The sequence below is a fragment of the Camellia sinensis genome, unplaced genomic scaffold, assembly GCF_055761805.1.
Source record: "Camellia sinensis isolate YWXY unplaced genomic scaffold, ASM5576180v1 Unanchor47, whole genome shotgun sequence".
Classification (NCBI taxonomy): Eukaryota; Viridiplantae; Streptophyta; class Magnoliopsida; order Ericales; family Theaceae; genus Camellia; species Camellia sinensis.
Genome location: NW_028129345.1, coordinates 89,769 through 106,595, shown reverse-complemented (window position 1 = coordinate 106,595; position 16,827 = coordinate 89,769). Strand labels below are relative to the sequence as shown.

General features: G+C 36.9%; 1 protein-coding gene across 1 annotated transcript; it reads left to right on the top strand.

Annotated features, from left to right (window-relative positions):
- Nucleotides 1–556: 556 nt before the first annotated feature.
- Nucleotides 557–15,755, top strand: LOC114302288 (uricase-2-like). Its single transcript, XM_082912749.1, has 8 exons — nt 557–908; nt 4,540–4,632; nt 9,926–10,001; nt 10,250–10,359; nt 14,459–14,550; nt 14,671–14,844; nt 14,980–15,070; nt 15,428–15,755. Exons 1-8 carry the CDS (start codon nt 705–707, stop codon nt 15,509–15,511), a joined length of 924 nt encoding a protein of 307 aa, XP_082768875.1. The 5' UTR covers nt 557–704; the 3' UTR covers nt 15,512–15,755.
- The last annotated feature ends 1,072 nt before the right edge of the window (nt 15,756–16,827 follow it).

Below are 16,827 nucleotides of genomic sequence, written 5' to 3'. Positions count from 1 at the left end.
GATGCGTACTTTAAAAAAGTAGAGAAAAAAAAGATGTATGTTTGGAATAATTTTTTTAACTTTTTATGAAAAAATGTGTAATAAAATATTATAGTAAAATCAAAATGATAATTTTACTCTTTTGACTTTTTGACTTTAACTTTTTGGATAGTTAAATTCAAAGAATAAAATAATAATTTTACTCTAGTAACTTATTCCACAAATTACTGTAGAATAGTATAGATTTTATAAATTTTTTAGTAACTTTTTAATTTTTTGAGCTTATTAGCATAATCTTAGGTGATTAGAGAGTATAAAAAATATAAAAATTTGTGATTGGTGTCAAGCACCGTCATGTGGTGTCCGAGGAGCAGCAAACTTTGGCCTCGTTTGGGAACAGGTTAATTTAATAACTTTTTGATTATTTGATTAAAAAAATAAGTAAAAAAAACTTATATGTTTGGGATAACTTTTTGCCTAATTACAAAAATATGTACAAAAAATAGAGAGAAAAGAAAATCTGTAATGAATTATTGACATTTAAGGTAAAAAAATATTTTTTTAACTTTTTAACTAAAAAAATAAATCCCCAAACGGGGCCAAAATTTTCAAACGGAGACTTGTCCTTTATATCTATCCGGTTCCTTCCCCTCCCGTACCTCTCTGCGATCGAAATCTGGACTGGGCCCCTCTCTCTTGAAGTTGGAGTTGGAGTTGTGAGAGACATGGCGGAGAAAATGAAAGGCATGAGATTGGAGCAAAGGCACGGGAAGGCGAGGGTGAGAGTCGGCAGGGTTTGGAAGACAGAAGATGGCCGGCATTCATTTGCCGAGTGGTCCGTTAGCATCACTCTCCTCTCCGATTGCCTTCCTGCCTATATCCATGGCGACAACTCCTCCATCGTCGCCACCGATACCATGAAGAACACCGTAATCTCTCTCTCTGTAGCTATTTGTTGAGACTTGATTGTGTTGACTTATTTTGTTAAGATCTGTTTGGTTGGTGAGAAAATTGTGTCATGATTTATATTTGTCATACTTGGATTTATTTTTAAAAACTACGTTTTACTGATCTTAATTAATACTACTTATAGCAAGGATACGAGTGTGAGATTTTTATTTATATATATATTTTTAAAAGTAATTTAATTGTGCTCGTAGTCATCGAATGCCGTAATTTCTCTCTCTCTCTCTCTCTCATATCCGATTCTAATATATTTGTTTGATTGGAAAAGGTTGATAATTATATTGAATTATTCTGTTAAGATCTGTTTGGTTAATGAGAAAATTGTATACAAGTAAAAAGAAAATAGTGATTTATATTTTTGAACTTGTAAAAACTCCATTTTACTGATCTTAATACAACAAGATAGCGTGGTTGTTGCTGTAGTGATATGCAGCTATAGAACCGCGCTAGTAATTTTTTTTTTTGGTACTTTCCCTCAAAATTACAACTTTACCTTTAGTTGTCAAAACAATCATTTTAAACCCAATACACCAAATTTTTTTTCATATTTTAATATGCTAAACGCAGTTTTAAGTAATTATTAGGGTATAAAAGATCTAAAGACTGCTCTATCTTTGGTTGAAAACTTTGCAACACTAAAGAGAAAAGTTCATAAACTTTACCACTATACAGATACTACTCTCTCTCTTTTTTTTTTTTGGCACTTTTCCTCAAAATTACAACTTTACCTATAATGGTCAAAACAATCATTTTAACCCCAATACACCAAAAAACAATTCATATTTTAATATGCTAAAAGAATTTTAAGTAATTAGGGTATAAAATCTAATCAAAATACATCAAATTAGTAAAACTACGAAGCAAAAAAATCTTCAAAATTTCAAAACACGTCCTAATCATACAATCTTTTAACTAGAGAAATGCTAGAGATCTACACCTTTTAAACTTACAAATGTGACAATAGAGTGGGGCCCAATATATTTGACAGCACAGGTAACAAATTAAATGTTGGCACTTACCAACAAATTATATTTGTGGGAGCTTTTTGGAGTTTCCAACAATTTTTCCTTTAAATATCATCCAAAATCTCAAGCCAAATATTCAAAAGAGCTCAAAATCATGAAAAAATTAATAGCAAGCAAGCAAGCAAGCAAATCATGCAGATAATTATGGATCCATCAAATATGTACTTAAACATAGGGTAAATAATAAACAAAACTCTACCATACTCCTGTATACAAAGAGAGTAGAAGAATCTGTACCAATGAGAAGATAAACCAAGGAAATGGATACAGGAGAGGGAGAGAGAAGCTCCAAGTAACACCGAACAAGATATTCAACAATGGCTTCCAAAGTCTCATGAAAACATTCAAGCTCTCTAAAATCACTCTAATAATTTTCCTAAATCTTTCAAACACACTATCAAAGCCTTGGATCTATGAAGAAAGATCAACATTACGCTTCAAGGCTCCAACAATGGAGGTTTTGTGAATAAAATTAAGAGAGGGAAGAAAGGAGAAATGGCTATTTTTTGGGCTGGAAAGAGTGTGTTTTTGTCATCTAAAATGGAGGACAAAATACTTATAACTAGTATTGATCAATTAGACTTAAGTATGGAATGATCCAAGGGTCCAAAATTGTTAAGACAAGATCATAACAATCTAAACCGTCCATCCAAATCATCTTTTGTGTAATCATCATTAGCATATTCATTAGAGCAAATAATTCCTCTTTGATGGCAAGGTCCAAAAGATTAGGGATTTGTAAGAAAGGTTTAGAGGCTGTAGCTTGCAAATAAGGAGAGCATCACATGTGATGAGAGAGAGTGTAAGAGTGCTGAATTTTCGCTTAGATGTGGTAGGTGGACTTTTGATTATTGCTTTGTGGCCCCAAATTTCAAATCTTCAAAATATCTCAAGCCCTTTTATGCAATTAAAAAACTTTGTGGCCCTAAAGTGCAATTAATTATCATTAATCCTGATTAACAATAAAATATTAAAATTTAATAATATTAATACAGTTTGGTCAAATACTAGGCCTGAAGAGTCTCTTTCTAATCTCAAGCCCAAATGAAAAACCGTTTGTGCTTATCGTTTTAATAATCGACGAAGTTCAATTAATTAACAAGGGAATTAATAAGAGTTTAGGGCATCGATTATAATTTAAAATTATTTTTAGTCTTTATATCACGTGGCCCGCACAATCCAAATATCAATCTATGTGAAATTGTCTCCGTCTCAAGTTCTGATTCGTTTCAAGTTATGAAGCATGGACACTTCAAAATAGCTGGCGTAGCGGTATTAGATACAGGGACATGCCAGGGACATGAGGACATGTATGGGACACGTCAAATGGTGTGTTTCTTTAATTTTATCGTTTTTGTGCAGGGGACATGGTAGGGTCATGTTAGGGACATGCCAGGGACAAGGCAGGGACACAACAGGGATTTATTTATTTATTTATTTTGGGTAGGGGACACGCATGTTCAAATATGAATGATCTATTAATTTGTTTAAATGTAGTGGTTTATATATATATATATATAATTAATGTTAGTTTTTATTAATTTTGATTGTTTGGTAACATAATATTAATTTACATAGCAAATATATATAAAAAAAAAATTGCCTTGTCCCCACCGCCATGTCTCCATTTTTTTGAATAGGTTCCAAGCAATAAGAAATAATTAATTCTCAATTAATTATTACAAAAATTATATTTTCTTATTAAAAAAAAAAATATTCAGAGTCTCTACAGAGATGGTCCTGCCATCTCTATACACGAAAAGTTGCCACTATGATATGATCACAATAAATGGAAGTCATATGATCACATGCAGATGCAATAGTAAGGAAGAGTGATATGATCACCATAAATAGAGATGTGAGGAGGAGGTGGAGGAGAGGATCTAAACTGACATGAGATGTAGTAGTAAAAAATGATATGAATTTTTATTGCATCTAACTAAGCATCTAGTCTTTGATAGAGTGGAATGGTGAAAAAGTTTTCATGTAACTGACCCCACATTAGTTTTGTTTGGTCTGGTTTGTTATATACGGTACCTGTTCGTAGTGTTCTTAGAAGATAATTTCTTTTGATGCCTGGAAATGTAATCCACTAGCATTTTAGCTGTCTTAAATGACTTATTACTGTGCTACTATACATAGCATATGGTAGTGCAAGAAACCAAAACAAATATTTGGTTATTAACGTGTGCTCTTTGTTTGGATATGTAGGTTTTAGAACTACAATTAGAGTTAACATTAGTACACTTGTAATACCTAAGAAATGGAACAACAGTGAGTGGCTGCAAAAATGTTTGTAGCAGCTTCCTGAGATATAGGGGGAAATGCTTAAGGGTGAAAACAAAGTAGTAAGCAGCAACTTTCTTTGCACTCAGTAATTGTGAAACATCTTTCAGATTTAAATTTAGGTTGGCAATAATACAATTTGGGCTACTAGCCTACTATGCTAGATATCCCAAAGCAATGTTATTATTATTTCACATCTTGTCATCTATGGTATCTCTTTCATCTGTCATTTCCTTGCTTTTCTCCATTTCATATATAATGCATTTTCTGGATTGTAATGCAGGTATATGTTAAAGCAAAGGAATGTTCAGAACAGATTTCAATGGAGGACTTTGCAATTGGACTTGGCAAGCACTTTACATCCTTCTATGAGCAGGTATATACTATCATAAACTAGTTTCACTATAGTTGTTTCACTATAGTCGTTGAATTACATGACTTTTCTCAAATAAAATTTGAAGTTGATAGTTCGTTTTGTGCATTGGTGTCTCCAACATGTGTTAAGGTTAAGGAAGCCAAAATGGTTTGTGGTTCCCTGCCTCTAGTCAGCTAAAGAGGTTGATGTGATCATAATGGCCGTTTCAATTTAAATGGTCTTTTTGAAGTTGTTGATCCAGCTCAGTGTTATTTTTTCAAAATATTTTTTTCTCCTAGCATAAAGTTTTTTTAATAGAATTTTATTTGCATAAAATCTCATGCCAAAATTTTCTTTTATTTTAACAGAAATTGTTTTCATGATGACTAACTGACTTCATAATGTTTTGGTGCCAAATTGTTTCTGTAATTCTAATTTTTCAGAACTTTATTTCCCCTAGGAGCAAGTGTTGTGGATACGAGGTAGTACGCCTTTAAATCCACAGACCTATTCTAACCCTTTTCCACCTATTAGGCATAGTACCTCTCTTCTATCTTTTAAAACCTCAAACTTGCTTCCAGGTGATGTTCTGATATGTTCGAGTGCTGTCACGTGTCACAGGTGGTGTATGACCCTCATATCTCTTCGGCTAGGGTTAAACTGACAGTTTATCTTGATTACAGTTTATTAAAATTCTCGTTATCATAAGTTGAACCCTGTTGACATCTTGTTTCTCTTATCAATTTTTGTGCAATGAACCAAGCTAAGCTTTACACTAGGGTGTTTAATATTTTTACGCCAGCTATTCTGCCTCTGTCCAATCCATGTTAGAGCTGTAACTATGTTGAGCTAATGTTTCCCAAGCTTGGTTTGGTCAGCGTTTGGGCTTGAAATTTTTTCTGGTACAATAAGGACTTTTTTTGTGGGTTTTTTTTGTTTGGGGGGGGGGGGGGGGGGGTTCTGAGACAATGAACGTTGTAAAGAGCTAGAATTGCCTGCTAGACTAGCTAGTTCGATGTTTTTGCTAGATGCTCTGTTGATTTTTCAATTGTGATAGTGTTGATGTGAAGCTTGATTTGGGCTTTTGTTGAAGCCTTGACATTTAGGTTTGTCAAAATTCCAGCAAAGTCTATAGAAGTTTAAGATATGATTGGTAAATTGTGAGTCAGTTATATGAATTTAACATTCACAATAGTGTTTGTGTAGATTCTTTAATTATTGAAACACATAACAATGCTCGAATGTGATTCTGAATCCTGTGCAGTACTGCTCACATCATGGTCTGTAAAAATTTATGTATTATTAATTGTTGTATTGATACATATTCTGTCTATTACAAATGTAAAAATTTATGTATTATTAATTGTTGTATTGATACATATTCTGTCTATTACAAATGGTTCCTTATATAGATGTAGGTGTAGTGGATGGTGTGTAGTGGATGGTGATAGTGGTGTAGTGGGTTAGGTTTAGTGGAGTAGGTGAAGTGGTAGTGGTGTAGTGGGTTAGGTTTAGTGGAGTAGGTGAGGTGGTAGTGGTGGTAGGTGATGGTAAATTCTAACAGCCCCCCGCAAACTCAAGGAGGATAGAAACTAACCAACTTGAGTTTGAAGAGAGGAACAAAATAAGAAAATACAGAAAAAAAGGATAGGAGACACTGTATGGTGGTGTCATAACGTTGTAGAGGACACTGTATGGTGGTGTCATAACGTTGTAGAGGACACTGTATGGGGGTGTCATAACGTGGTAGAGGACACTGGATGGTGGTGTCAGACCGATGTAGAAGACAGTTTATGGGGTCATGTCGGACCGTTGTAGAAGACAGTTTACGGAGTCTTGCTGGACCCTTGTAGAAACTAACCGGAATCAATGTCGGGACAGTTTACAGAGTCTTGTCGGACCCTTGTAGAAACTAACCGGAATCTATGTCGGGACAGTTTACAGAGTCTTGTCGGACCCATAAAGGAGCTAACCGGAATCAATGTCGGGACAGTTTACAGAGTCTTGTCGGACCCTTAAAAAGTCGCACTCTCAAAAGGTGTGCCCAATTTTTCAAAAAGGCGTGCCATCAAAAGGCGTGCCCAATCCATAAAAAGGCGTGCCATCAAAAGGCGCGCCCACTTCATCAAAAGACGTGCCGGACATAATGGCGAGGCACGTGAGTGTCTTGGTTGGCGTGCCCGTTTGTCGTCTGGCGTCAAGTGGCGCGCGATACGCGTGGCTGCCTTGGCTATTTAACCAAGACGAAGGCTGAGGCTGAGGCATACCATTCTGAAACCTCTGAAACCAACCCTTCTCTGAAAAACTCTGCCTCTTCGGAGAGAGAAACTGTGGAACACTTTGTAGCCCAGAAAAATGGCTTCGTCTTCCCGCGGGCTGCTCACCCTCTTTCCCGACCTCAACGAGTCAACGAGAGAGAGAACTGGTGCGGTGGCACTGGAACCTCAACCAAGCGCCCCGGAGTTTGCTCCGTTGAACTTTCCGATGCGGTCTGTGGAGCAAAGAATGGCAGTGCAGTCGGATGTGGAAGCCAATCAGTATACATTGAAGTCATGTGTGGAAACCATGACTGCGGTGACAAACTTGTCGAACCGGCTGCAGAGTAGGGCAAATGAGGTGCAGCATTTAAACGCCCAACTGGCTCTGCTCCAACGCATGTATAAGGATGCGCGAGCAGAGATAAGTGTGCTGAAGGCGGAAAATAAGGAGCTGAAGCGGAAGGCCACCGTGATGTTCCGATTTGGAGGGCCGCCATATGCTGCAGTGGAGGAGCAGGCAGGAGGCAACTTGCTGGGTGGCCGAGGAAGCACGGAGGCAGCACCGTCAAGGACCGCCCAGGACGGAGGCAAGAAGAAAAGACCGGCGGAATAGGCGAAGAAGTGAGGTCGGTTGGTGGCCGGCTGCAGAAAAGAAAACAAAGCTGTTGTGGTTGTGATGTTTTGTGTATTTTTTTTTTTTTTTTTTTTTTTTTTTTTTTTTGTGTAAAATGTGGATCGAGGTTGATCCCGATATGAATAAAATGAGTGTATTGTGCTTTGTTGTTTTATGGTATTTTATTTTATTTATTTATTTATTTATTTATTTAATTTTTTTTGTTTGGGGAAGTGAAAACCGTGTGAATGGTTCACATGGGGCTGTCTCCCTTGTGTGATAAAATAATAAAAAGAAAGGTGGGTGTGTGACATATAGGCCTCTGTGGGAGTTCTGTGGAAGAATTATTTTATTGGAGAAGGGAAGGAATTAAAAATTAAAAGAAATAGATAAAAGAAAATCACGTGGGTGCAAGTGTGAAAGCTGGTTTGGTGAGGAAAGGAAAAGGAAGTGGAGTGTCAGATCCACTCACACTTGTTTTTGTGTTTTTTGCTTTTAAACAAACATGGCTCTCATAGAGAGAGAGAGAAATCGGTCAAGTGAGATTTGAGATTCACCAACTTGATCAAAGAATGTGAAGAGCGCATTGCAGGGGAAAATGGTGAGGTACCCAGTCAATCGCTGGATCAAACTTCAACTAGTGCTACAGCCGGTGAAGCCGGGTGTCGGCGGAGATGTGATTGTGTCGGAGGCGTCGCTGGCGGCCTCCGCCTCTGTTGGTGGTTCTTTTGGCGGTGGCCGTGGAGTTCCGGCGACGGCATTGTTGGTTGTTCAGACCGAGAGAGAGAGAGAGAGAAAAGAGAGAGAGAGCAGCCTGTGGGTTGGAAATAATGGAGGTAGCATGCTTTCCTTGTCATGGAACATTTTTGCAGAGAGGTGCCTGTTGAGGAAATCCAACTCAAGAACAAAGTTGCCATTGCGAGGTCCTTCAACAAGTTCTTCTTTGAAATGAAGATACTCCGGGACGCTCAACTCCTCAACAACAAGGGCATTAATATTCACTCGGATGTATTCCCAGACACCGGGCCTCAACCGAATAGCAAGAGCAACCCATGGAGGCAAAACTATTGCTTCCTGGGCAGATTTCAGAACCTCTCCGAAGGGTCCATCATGCAGTTTTTGTTGGGCATTGAGAAATTCAAGGAGTGGGTGAGGCTGAAGGTGATGATTGAAACTGGCAAGGTTGATCTGAACAGGGCTTGTGCCTTCACTGTGATGGAAGTCATGCAGAAAGAGTTGGAAGATGAGAGGTCCGGCGGGCGGCCAAGGCGAGGCTGCCGCCCGCCGGTGAAGCGAAAATACCAGGTTCTTAACCTTGCTCTGATACCATGTAAAAATTTATGTATTATTAATTGTTGTATTGATACATATTCTGTCTATTACAAATGGTTCCTTATATAGATGTAGGTGTAGTGGATGGTGTGTAGTGGATGGTGATAGTGGTGTAGTGGGTTAGGTTTAGTGGAGTAGGTGAAGTGGTAGTGGTGTAGTGGGTTAGGTTTAGTGGAGTAGGTGAGGTGGTAGTGGTGGTAGGTGATGGTAAATTCTAACATGGTCTTTGGTTTTTCCAAGTCATTATCCTCGCACTGAAGGATATAGAGCATCTTGGAGTGAGGGAGGTTTGAACTAGTAGTGACACTGTAATAGTGCTCACTATCATACAATTTACTGGAATTCCTCAGGGGTGCTAGTGTGCGTAAAAAGCCAAGGCTGTGTTTCTCTGGATGATTTAAAATTGATAAAAATGCCTAAGTTTTTCCATGATTTGAAGTATAGTTATAATTCTTGCAATCAGGAACTTAACAAAATTAGATTCGAATCTATGAAGGGTTCAGGGATGTTAGCTAGTATCTAGGCTACAATCTCAAGGTTGGCATTCTTCATCTTTCGTGGTTTTAGGATGGTAGTTTTGCTTTTGGTTCTATTGGCTTGCAAGTCAAAAGTAGTATTGCTTATTTTTATGACGTCTTAGATGTTTTCGTAACTAGGAATTACATTTATTTTAGATGTTCATATCAACGACCTTTTTGGTAGGCTAGGAGTTTAAGGATGGAGAAGTCCAAATTTCTGGATAAAAGTTGAAGCTCAGATAGTTGTCTTTTCAACTCTTCCAGTAACATTCGTGGTCTCAAATGTTGTCCTTGTTTATTATGTCTTAAATACCTGGACAACCACTGTGTCTGCGGTAGATTCTTTGAGAATCCTTTATTTATTTTATTTTATTAAAACAAAAAAAAAAGCAGTCATGGACGGTGAAAAACATGTTGATGCCAAAAATGGTGCAAAACTGTCAGAAAACGAGATAGTTAAATTGATTCAGTAATCACATGTTCAGTCTACTTTATAAACACGAGGGTTCCTAAGATATTGATAGTATCTGTAATTTATTTTCACAGTATTTTATCATTTGAGGATATGTTTTATCTTCATTCCTTTTCTGTAGGTTACTGCCGCCATCATCAAGATAGTGGAAAAGCCATGGGAGCGCATGTATATAGATGGTCAATCACACGAGCATGGTTAGTGTTTTCATCATTCAAAGGCACAAGTAGAGAATAATTCTTGATATGAGATCTTTATGAGTCCCTTGTTAATCATTGATATCTATGCAGATTATCTCTCGCTCGTCCTGAAAAGGCTACATGCTTGATTTGTAGTAATCTAGAATTTTCCTGTCTTTTAGTGATAATCCAAAATTGTAGTTTTTTGAAATTTGGGCATTTTTACAAAACTTATCCATGCTTTCTGTTTTTCTCTTATGTTTAAGGTTTTAAACTTGGATCTGAGAAGCACACGACAGAAGTTACAGTTAAGAAATCTGGTGCTCTGCTGGTGACTTCTGGCATTGAAGGATTGGCAGTGCTGAAGACTACCAAGGTAAGCTAATTTAGAATTCTTATTATTATTCATTATGTATGTAACTTGATCAGACTGAATATCTTCATTATTTTGGTTTTTGGCTTGACTGGGAAAACCCCATGGTAATTATTGAAAGCCTTTGTATATGTTACTTAATCTGCATCATTCAAGGGTAACTATTATCTGCATTCACAATTATAAATTGTTGGTTGATGTTCTCAATGGCAAGTGGGTACCTTCTTGGAGTGTGGTTACTCATTTTAGTTCCCTATTTGTTTCTTGGTGTCTTAGCATAGGATTTTGGTACTAGAATTATGCTTTAAAGGGCAATACCAAGCTAGGAAGGATAGTGGGTGGTCTAGGACGAGATTGTGGAACCTAAACGGGGATAAACTACAAATATTTAAGAATAGAATGGATAACAAAGGTACTTGGGACTTGGAAGATGATGCTAACACTATGTGGAACTCGATGGCCAATTGTATGATGAGAATCTCAAGGGAAGTTTTTTGAAGAGTCGAAAGGAAAGTACCCAATTCTAGGGAAACTTGGTGGTGGAGGGAAGATGTTCAAGTAGTAGCTAAGGTGAAAAAGGAGTGCTTGAAAAGTGATAGAATGATAGAATTAAGAAAAACTTTAAGAGCTATAGATTGGCTAATAAGGAGGTTAAGAAAGTAGTGAGAGGTTAAGTTGAAAGCTTATGATGACCTATACACTAAACTAGATAGTAAGGAGGGAGAAAAGAGGGTATACAAACTTGCTAAGATAAGGGAGAGGAAGACGAGATTTTAATCAAGTTAAGTGCATCAAAAGTGAGGATTCTAAGGTATTAGTGAAGGATGAAGAGATTAAGGAGAGGTGGAAAAACTATTTTGAGCAATTGTTAAATGAGGAACATGGAGGTACGTTAATAGGGGAGGAAATAGCCAGTAATAAGAAAAACCAAGACTATAGGTTCTATCGCAGGATTAGGAATTTTGAAGTAAAATTTGCACTTAAGAAGATGAAATCGAATAACGTTTTAGGACCTGATGATATTCTTATTGAAGTTTGGAAGTGTTTGGGTAAGAAGGGGGTTACTTGGTTGACTAGGTTGTTTAGTAAGATTTTGTTGACTAGGAACATGTCAGATGAGTGGAGGAAGAGTATTTTAGTGCCAATCTATAAGAATAAAGGAGATGTCTAGAATTGTAACAACTATAGATGAATTAAGTTAATGTGTCATATAATGAAAGTGTGAGAGAGGGTGATATAACGTCGATTGCGAGATATAACAGAGGTGTTAGAGAATTAATTGGAATTTATACCTGGTAGGTCAACAATGGAAGGTATATATCTTTTGAGGAAAGTAATAGAAAAGTATAGAGAAAAGAAAAGAGACATTCATATGGTGTTTATCGATCTTGAGAAAATATATGATAGAGTGCCTCGGGATATAATCTGGTGGGTGTTAGAGAAGAAAGGGATGACAAAATGTTATATTGATGTGATTAGGGACATGAATGAAAGGGTAAAGGGGTTCATTTGGTTAGGTGGGAGACTGTTTCTCTTTCAAGGGCAAAAGGTGGCTTGGCTATAGGAAACATCGTTGCTAGGAATATTGCTTTCTTGGGCAAGTGGTTGTGGAGATTTCCTCTTGAAAGTGAATCGTTATGGTGTTCAGTTATTAAAAGCAAGTATGGAGTTCAATCCAATGGTAGGGATTCTAATGTGGTTAATAGAGGCAATTGTCGTTCATCGTGGAAATCCATTTCTCGTTTGTATCTTCTTGTGTCTAATTTTTTTTCATTTAGAGTGGGGAATGGGGAGAATGTTCGGTTTTAGGAGGATGTTTGGTTAGGGGATATTTCGTTTGCTAGATCTTTTCCCGTTCTTTACAGGTTGGCTCGTTCTCCAAATGTGTCAATAGCGTCTTTGGCTTGCTCTTCTATGGCACCTATCTCTTAGAATTTTGATCTCATTAGAAACTTGAATGATAGAGAGGCGGGAGAGTTGGTATCTTTGTTGGTAGTGCTTGAGGGGGTTTCTCTTTCTTCGTCTTGTGATAGTAGGGTGTGGAATCTTGTTTCTTCAGGGGTCTTTTCATGTAAACGTTTTTTTGATAAGATTATTGATAATCCCTCGATTCCCTTGTTCCCTTTTCATAAGAAAATTTGGAAAGTGGGTGTCCCTCATAAAGTGAAGTTTTTCATGTGGTCTTTGGCTCAAAAGGGTGTTACAACTAATGATGTTTTCTAGAGGAGAAAGCCTAATCACTCTCTATGCCCTCAATGGTGTGTGATGTGCAAGAGAAATTTGGAGGTAGCGGGTCACCTTTTTCTTCATTGCTCGGTGGCTTCTGTATTATTGCAGCGTCTTTTCAGTTTATGTGATGTGCAGTGGGTTGCTCCACGGGAGTGTATGCATATGCTTATTATTAGGTTTGTCGGGTTTGGGAGTACCAAGAAAGCCAAAACAATGTGGATAAATATTGTTTTTTACTATTTTCTGGGTTATATGGTTAGAGAGAAATGCTCGAATCTTTGAAGGCAAGGAAGTAAGTGTAGAGGCTTTGTGGGATAGGACGGAATATTTGGCCTCATTTTGGGCATTTGTATCTCCTCCTTTTAAAGGAGTTACTTTGTTTTTGATCTCTACGGATTGGGCTGCTGTTTGCCATCCTTAGGGTTATGAGTTTTGCGATTTTGTTTTGCTTTTTCTTACTCTTCTTTTTCTTTGTTTGTATGAGGACTTCTTGTCCTTGTTCTCTTTTTTGTTGTAATAAAAAAATTTTGTTGCTCAAAAAAAAAAAAAAAAAGAGAAAAAAATGAATTTTCAATTACTGTAGGGTTACACCAAGGATTTACCTTTAAGTCCTTATTTTTTTGCTTTAGTTATGGATGAGTTGACGAGAAATATTCAGAATGATGTGTCATGGTGTATGCTTTTTGTAGGTGATATTGTGTTAGTGGATGAGACTAAAAGAGTTAACACGAAGTTGGAGATTTGGAGAGAAGCACTTTGAATTTAAAGGATTTCGGATAAGCAGAATTAAAACAGAATACATGGAGTGTAAATTTAGTAATAGTAACAATGAAAGAAGAGAAGAAGTGAAGATTGAGAATCAAGAATTACCTAAGAGTGAATATTTCGTTATTTAGGGTCAATTATCACAACGGCAGGAGAGATTGATGCTGATGTGGTCCATAGAATTAAGGTGGAGTGGCTTAAGTGGCGAAATGCGTCTGGAGTATTGTGCGATAAACGAGTACCCACTAGACTAAAAGAAAAGTTTTATAGAACGACTATTAGACTAACGATGTTGTATAAGACGGAGTGTTGAGTAACCAAGAAATAACATATACATAAGATAAGTGTTGGTGAAATGAGGATGCTAAGGTGGATGTGTGGCAAGACTAGAAAATATAGAATTATGAATGAGTATATTTGAGAATGGGTAGGAGTAGCACCGATAGAAGATAAGTTGTGAGAGAATAGATTGAGATGGTTTGGTCATATTCAACGGAGACGAACAGAGGCAGTAGTAAAGAGATGCGATGCAGTGGCGGTAGGTGGAAGTGTTAGGGGATAGATTAGATCTAGATTGACGTTGGCTAGCGTAGTAAAGAGAGATATGAATATACTTAATTTGACTAACGAAATGGCCTTTGATAGTGCCGCGTGAAGAAGAAGGATTCATGTAGCCAATTCCATTTGATGGGACTTAAGGCTTTATTTGGTTTGGTATTTGTTTTGGTGGAAAACATTTTCTGAAAAATATTTGTTGTATTTTTTAACGTTTGGTACAACTTTATTGTAGTCAACGGAAAACAATCTTATTTGGACAAAAAATGTTTCACTTTAGAATGGTAGAAAATGTTTTTCAGACTAAAGTCTTATTGCCTCCACTATCATAATCACCACTACCGTTGCCACCACCACCCTGCCATGCCACCACTGCTGCACGACCACCACCCACCACCACCACCACCACCACCACCACCACCTTACCACCACCTTACCACTTCCTACCACCACCACTAATACAACTTACCAAACATAGGAAAACATGTTATACATAACATTTTATGGAAGATATGTTAGTTGCTGAATTCAGAGTTTATTTTTTGTGTTACAGTCAGGTTTTGAAGGATTCGTGAGGGACAAATACACAATTTTACCCGAAACACGGAAGAGGATGCTAGCAACAGAGGTGACTGCATCATGGAGGTATTTAAATCCTGAGGCTCTGCGGCACACCCTATTTGGTTTTCTTCTTATTATTTTAGGTTTTGTATTTGTATTTTGAGGAATTCAAAAGCATGTTTTGTGATAAGTACTGTGATGCAGGTACTCTTTTGAATCTCTCTCTAGCATTCCTGCAAAGCCACTCTACTTTAATGACAGATACCTGAATGTGAAAAAAGTTTTGGTTGATACTTTCTTTGGTCCTCCAAAGGAGGGAGTATACAGCCCATCTGTTCAAAGCACTCTTTATCAAATGGCAGAGGCTGTTCTTGCAAGGTCTCTCCCTCCCTCCCTCTCTCTCTCTGTCTCTCTCTCAAAATGACAACATGGCTAGATGCATTCACTTGTTATGGTTCTGTACGTGGCCTTTGATGGTGAATGGAGATTGATTCTTGATTGTCATGTTTTCAGGTTTCCTGATATATCATCAATCCAATTAAAAATGCCGAATATCCATTTCCTGCCGATTAATCTATCAACCAAAGATAATCTTATTGTGAAGGTAGGATTTCCTTCCACATTTTCTGTTGATTTCACGGAAAACTTTTTGAGTCGTTTGAAATCCTGGGGATTAACTTGAGAGACTACCATTAAAACAAGCAAACAAATATTTTGACTTATTCAATTCTTATGTTATGCTGCCCTTGGTTGAGGCTGTTAAGAGCATATAGCTCATATGTGCATCTTTCTTTTGATTACATAGCCAGTAATAAGGGGTGAGAATGCTGTGGTGTGGTTCTTACTTGGGAAGATCAGATTCATTAATCAAAGGGGTCTATGGGTGCAATGCAGTTAACTAAGCGAATGTTTATATGATTTTGTGATGTTTGATGCCATTTTTTTTAATATGATTTTGCAGTTTGAAGATGATGTTTATTTACCAACAGATGAACCACATGGATCAATTGAAGCGAGCTTGAGCCGCATCTTGTCCAAGATGTAAAGCTGCTGCTAAGTAGTGTTTTCAGTTGTCTCTTTTTCTGCTATGTCCTCAAAAGGGTTCCATTAGTATACTTGGTGGAATCTAGTGTATCTTAGCCAAACCCTTCGCATGATGGCTTGACATGTGGTTGTATGGTCTGGAGATGCTTACTTGTCTTGCAATGTGTATGTAAATTATGTTGTTTAAATAATCAGCTTCTTGCTGACGATTGTGTATTTTAGAGTCATCTCAGTCTTTCATGACGGTTGGTGTTTTCTTTCTGGCGAATCTGTGTCTTTCTTTTCCTCCTAAAATTATAAGTTTGGGGAGAAGCTTTTAGATAATAAAAGTAAATAGGCAAATTTAGGTGGACAGTTCCTCAGCATGATGCATGAAGTCCACAACGAGTTTTTAACGGTTATTTTTGGCATTGCCAAAAGAGACCTTATTAGCTTTCACAGTTTATTATGTTTGGACTATGAAGTCCATCTGATTAGCCAAGCAAAAGTTTATAAGCGATTTTGGCCCTCTTTATTTTTAACTTGTGAAACCAAATGATCGTAGGGCACAGTCGTAGAAATCCAAATCAAATGATTGGCTACGAGGCTATGAGGCCTCCTCAACTGTCCCGATTTCTCACTCTGGCAAGAGTTTCATGGTGAAGACTAAAGACAGCTTGTCTTCATTATTGAACAATGTCGGTGTGGTGCCTAGGGCTTCGGTTGATATGTGATGTCAAGTTGACATTGTACCATCAAATTCATGTTTATAGAATAGAGAGAATGGCCTAAAAACGAAAATGTTTGAAGTTTTTAACAATATCAATTGGATGTTATATGATGTTAGGAAATTGACAATTTTTAATCAGGATCGATGAGATATAAAATAGCAAATAAGAAATATAAAATGAATTGAATTAATCAAATACAAAAAAAAAATACTAAGATTTACGTTATTTATTCCACAATAAGATGATATTATATTCACTGTAGTTTCACTACTATATAAATATAATTTATAGAAATTAGGATAACGTCAGAGATGGAGTTATAGAGGGCCTCCCAAGTTTTGGAAAATTACATTTGCACCTCTATGTTTTATGATATTTGTAAAATATATAATAAGAATGTTCATTTTTTGAAAATAATTTTTCTAAATCTTTATTTTATTAATTTTTCACAATATATGATAAGATGTTCTTTAACTATTCGGCATGTTAAATAGCATCAATATAATCTAATCACTTTATTTATGAAAAATGCTACAACTATGAAAATTTACCTTGAAAGTTATTTTAAAAATGAAGTGAATGGTATAGAATTAAGTTGGTGGGATGT